This window comes from Xenia sp. Carnegie-2017, unplaced genomic scaffold (assembly GCF_021976095.1).
Source record: "Xenia sp. Carnegie-2017 unplaced genomic scaffold, XeniaSp_v1 HiC_scaffold_1, whole genome shotgun sequence".
Lineage (NCBI taxonomy): Eukaryota > Metazoa > Cnidaria > Anthozoa > Malacalcyonacea > Xeniidae > Xenia > Xenia sp. Carnegie-2017.
Window position 1 is genome coordinate 10338045 of NW_025813402.1, and position 5244 is coordinate 10343288.

The following is a 5244-nucleotide window of genomic DNA, read 5'->3' on the forward strand; positions in this document are numbered from 1 at the left end:
TTGTAACGTGATGACTGGAATCAAGAATTGCGGGATGTTTAGATTCTTCCGGCAGCGATGATTTATCCAAACGTCCACCAACTCTCACAATTCCTCCGGCGATGACTGGACAGGTTTAGCTATCTCTCATAGTTTTCTCGTTGATAGATGAACTTCGTTGGGTAAGTTTAATTATTTCCTGGGTTGCCGATTCAATCTCTTTTACCTTTAGAGGACCACGTTGTACTTCTAATCCTGGACCGTTTGGATAACGGCTTAAGATGTACTGTTTGAATCTTAGCAGCCATGCAACCGACTTCTGCAATCTGTACCATTCGGATGTTCGATGGATAAGTTGTATTAGCGAATCAGGGTGCATCCTTTGAGTTGATGACGGCACCAACTCTTGCTTTAGGTTTCTTTACTTCCACATCTGTGTCTTCTACGTCTGGTATGTCATCTAGCTGCGTTGGCCATAATTTGGGATCTTTCCAAAGGAAATCGGGTCCGTTCAACCAAAACTGCAAGTCCTGTTGGTCTTGGCCTGTTGCGCGACCAAGACTTATACCTCTTGATGCAAGGTCGGCTGGGTTGAGCTTGGTTGGCACATGTCTCCATTGATTCGGAGTAGAAGCATCGTGAATAACTTGTAATCGATTCGCTACAAAGGTTTGAAACCTTTTGTTCTCGCTCTTAATGTAACGCAGCACTATCATTGAATCGCTCCAGAAAACAATTTGACTTATTGACAGATCCAACTCATCACAAATTTGTTTATTCAGCTTCACGGCCAATGTTGCAGCGGTTAGTTCCAATCTGGGTACCGTGACTGTTTTAAGAGGTGCAACTCTTGATTTGCCCATAACTAAGGTACAATGAATCCTTCCTTGGGTATCTTCCAGCCGAAGGTACGTTGCTACCCCATATCCTTCAGTCGATGCGTCAGCAAAATAGTGGAGTTCCGCATTCCTTGTCTTGTTAAATTCGTGCGGTTTATAGCATCGAGGTATTTCTAATTTCACAAGGGAATGGAATTCGCTTTGCCAGTCATGCCATATTTCGCTTGTCTCGATTGGGAGATCTTCGTCCCAGCCGTGATTTACTCGACACAGGTTTTGCATTATGCGTTTGGCTGGTAAAACGACAGGAGCGACTAGACCAAGGGGATCGTAGACCGAAGCTATGAACGATAGAATCCCTCTTCTTGACTCTGCTTTCAATTTGCTTCCCCGGAATCCCAACGTGTCCCTTTCCGTATTCCACTGAACGCCCAATGCTTTCTCCATCGGCAACTTCTCCAACTGAAGGCTGACGCATGGCGCTCTTTCTTTGTTAGGTACGTGAGATAAGACTTCTCGATCATTTGACACCCACTTTGTGAGATGGAATCCACCGCGAGACAGCAAAACTGGTAGTTCGTCTACCAACTTCATTGCTTCTTTCCTTTCTGGTAAAGACTTGAGACAGTCATCTACATAAAAGTTACGATCAACTGTGTCGACAACTTGTTTGCTGAATTCTTCCCGATTATCTGAAGCTGTTCTTTTAACGCGTAAGAACAACAACTTGGGGAAGAGGTTGCTCCGAATAAATGAACAGTCATTTGATGCTCTACTGGTTCTTTGGATAGATCTCCCTCTGGCCACCATAGAAATCTCAGTGCATTACAGTCTTCTGGCTTAACCTTCACCTGATGGAACATCTTCTCAATATCTGCCATTACCGCTATCTTTTCCTGCCTGAACCGCAACAATACACCAACTAATGAATTGGTATAATCTGGTCCTTGAAGAAGCTGATTATTTAGGGATGCGTTGTGGAACTTCGCAGCACAGTCAAAAACGATTCTTGTCTTTTCTGGTTTTTGCGGGTGTGTCACAGGGTGATGAGGCAGATACCAAACCAGTTTTTTGAGTGACTTGTCCTGTGTATTTTGTTTATCCACTTGAACTACTTTAGCGTGCCCTTTTGAGATGTATTCCTTCATCGTTGCCTTATAATTTGCGTGAAGTATGGGGTCCCTCTCAAGTCGTTTCTTCAAATAAGCAAGTCTCCTTTCAGCCATAGACTTATTGTACGGGAGAGTGGGTCATCGTATTTCCAAGGAAGACCAATTTCATATTGATGATTTTCTAGCTTGACAGTTCTATCCATTATTGCCTTTGCGCGACGATCCTCGACCGACAGACATTCTTTAACGTCAGCAGCCGACTCGCTAAACTCTGAATTGTAGAGATTTTGCAATTGCTGACGAATGGAACTCATACCATCTTCCCTTTCCATACACCCAAGAGCTTGATCAACATGAATGAAGTTCATCTGAGCTTCTTGATAAGGTTTTCCTTCAGAGGTCCCATCACCGTCCAACCGAGGATTGTCCGTATTGCGTAGGGTTGATTTCTTTTCCCAGAACGCACTTCAAGGGGGCAAAGAGCTTCGGGAACGTCACTTCCAATAAGGATAGTGACTTTCTTATCCACTAAATCGGTTAGATTAACGCCTTTAAGGTGAGACCACCCTTTACATCAGTGTTCGTGGGAATACTTTCTAGAGCAACAGGAAGAGTGTTGGTCGTCCAAACTTTATCTAGTCTGACACCTTTGCCCGTGGATACTCCAACCACATCGAGAGATAACTGTTGACCCTTACTTTTGTGGCTGCCTGAAACAGTCGCTAACGTGAATTCGATGGGTGAGCAATCGGCTCCAAGATCTTCAGCTAAACTGGTTAAGCACATGGTTGTGTTGGAGCCGCTGTCTAAGAACGCATAAGTTTCTATCACACGACTACCATAGGGTGCGCTGACCTTAACTGGAATAACTTGCAAACCTATACGACAACTGCTATATGATGAATTTGTCGCGCCAACTCCAGACGTTGGGAGTGCTTTGGATTGGCTGTCGCTTTCAGATGGTTCAGGATTTGGATTACTCCTTTCACTTGATTTAGAATCCTTAGCCTTTATTTCGGATGAGTGTAACAAAGGATGGTGCCTTCTCTGACAACCTTCAACACCGCATATGCGGGCACCTCTGCAGTCTTTCACGAAATGTCCTGGGCTCAAGCAAGCATGACAAACTTTGTGCGTCTTTACTAGGTCTTGTCGTTGCTGAAGATTTTGAGCCCTGAACTTGTGACAGCGTTCAAGATGGTGTGTGCCTTTGCATAGTACGCAGGATAAATTTCTTCCTTTGATTCACTACTGTCAAATATTCTCTGGCTGTGAGTTGCTAAGTTTGTGCTATTCCCACTAAACAAGAAGGATTTCTTCTTCAATCTGTCAGTTCCATCCTTTCGGGTTTCATTTTTCGAGGTAATCATTTGACCAAAGTACGTACTAGCCACGGCTGCGCGGGATTGTATGAATTCAGTTAAATGAGAGAAATCTGGTGTGATGTGATTGTCGTACATATGGCTTGCTTTATCAGCCCATTTTGACTTGAGATGCATTGGAAGGCGGCTAACTACCCTTCCCAGAGTGTCCATCGAATTGATACTTGCCCGATTTCCTAACTGAATAGAACCAAGGAGACACGTTTCCATATCTCTTGCTAGCTGCGACAATTTCTCGGCTTCGTTTACTCTAATTGGCGGTCCATTCAAGACTTTCTCAAGGAATGCTTGGGTTACGATGTGATTTCGACCAAAGTTTTTTCTCAGGATTTCCTTAGCACGCTTGTATCCTTGATCCGGAGGCATAATGATGCAATGCTCTATCGCTTGTCTTGCTGTTCCTTTACAATACTGAATAAGGTAATTCAGTCGATCTGCATCATTACTTTCTTTACTCTCGACATTCACTTCAAAATTCTTCATGAACAACGGAAAGTTGCGAGGTTCGCCATCAAAACTCATGTATTTCCTTTGAGGCATTCTTAATCCCTTCACTACTTCGTCCATCGTAATCTGCTGCTTCTCTAATAGATATTGTAACTGCGACGAATTGTCTCGTTGCAAGCTTTGCTGAGTTTGACATCCAGTTCCACTGGTTATTATACTTTCTTGGGGTACACAATTTCCGGTAGGAGGTATCGCCAAGCGCTGACTTAAACTGCTTCTGTCGATTGGGGTTGAAGGTTGCTGGACTGGGTTTTTATCTGGTTCACGAGCGTTACTACTACTTTCCCTGTCCGACAGTTGATGTTCAATATCATTACCAAAAACTTCTTCTTCAAGCTTCCGAAGCTCATCTCGACGTCGTTGTATTTCCCGTTTCTTCATAGCCATCTCATGCTCAATTCTCGCCTGATGCATTTCTTTCTCTAGTTTAAGCCTTGCCTCCCTCATCTGCTTGTTCAGCTCTCTCTTCTATTAATTTCCAATTCTTCAAGTTCACGAAACCGTTCTGCCCATTTTGAATCAAGCGCGCTCGTTACTCCAGCCCCGTTGTCTTCAAAATTTGTTGTTTGCGTCGGCTTTTCCCACGCACGAGCAGTCCGCGTGACGTTCACGTGAAGCTGCTTGTTTACCGATATTAGAATTGACTGGAATACAGGAGCAAGAGGCGATAAAACCGAATTATCCTTCAAAATGAAGCGACCTGACTTAGACCAAGTTCAAGCTCCTGTTCCTGTTCGTCTGCTACTCGCTCCGGCGAACCCAAACTCGTCGAAGCCTCGTCAGAAACGACAACTTGCTTGTTTTGTACGACGACGTTCGGTCCGCTTTCAGCTCGCTCGCTACCGTCATCTTCAGCGGATTCAATCATGTCTTGATTCGTATTGTTAAGCGAATTCTCCAGATTTAGCTCGACTCACTTGACCTGGAGGACTTAACTGTTCGCCAGACGGCTGAAGTACGCGTTTTGATAAGCCTTTAATTTTCGACTTTTACCTTGACCCTTTCGTTTCTGAGTCATTGCTGATCGATTAAACAACAATTACGAGAACTATATAAGCTTCAACAATTCCAGGCTTATGTGACCAGCAAGATACTCGTACATAAACTACTATTAAAACGACGACCGGTATACAGATAAATCTTTATTTCAATGCAATGCGTCAAACTTACGGTTCTAAACGACAGAGTATAGATATTAACATAACCGACAAGCAGGCCTAAAGCCGTAATCATCGTTACCTCGTAATTTGGCCACTAAATATAAACATCCATGTACAAAAAATACACCACTATACATGAATTGTGCTCAATCTCAAAAGACCCCAAGAACCATGCTTTTATACGGGTCCCTTTTTGTTTTTCATAATAATTAGCATAATAATTAGCATAACCTAAGCTCTATGCATCTCGATCCTACACCGTTAC

General features: G+C 43.5%; 2 protein-coding genes across 2 annotated transcripts; both read right to left on the reverse strand.

The window, feature by feature from the left end:
- Positions 1-347: 347 nt before the first annotated feature.
- LOC124438979 lies at positions 348-1966 on the reverse strand. Its single transcript, XM_046989176.1, has 2 exons — positions 1595-1966; positions 348-1544 (listed from the first exon to the last, which is right to left on the reverse strand). The coding sequence occupies exons 1-2, from the start codon at positions 1964-1966 to the stop codon at positions 348-350; spliced, it is 1569 nt and encodes a 522-aa protein (XP_046845132.1).
- Positions 1967-2016: 50 nt separating this feature from the next.
- LOC124438990 lies at positions 2017-4266 on the reverse strand. The gene is made up of 3 exons (XM_046989185.1): positions 3139-4266; positions 2478-3088; positions 2017-2395 (listed from the first exon to the last, which is right to left on the reverse strand). The coding sequence occupies exons 1-3, from the start codon at positions 4264-4266 to the stop codon at positions 2017-2019; spliced, it is 2118 nt and encodes a 705-aa protein (XP_046845141.1).
- Between the last annotated feature and the right edge of the window lie 978 nt (positions 4267-5244).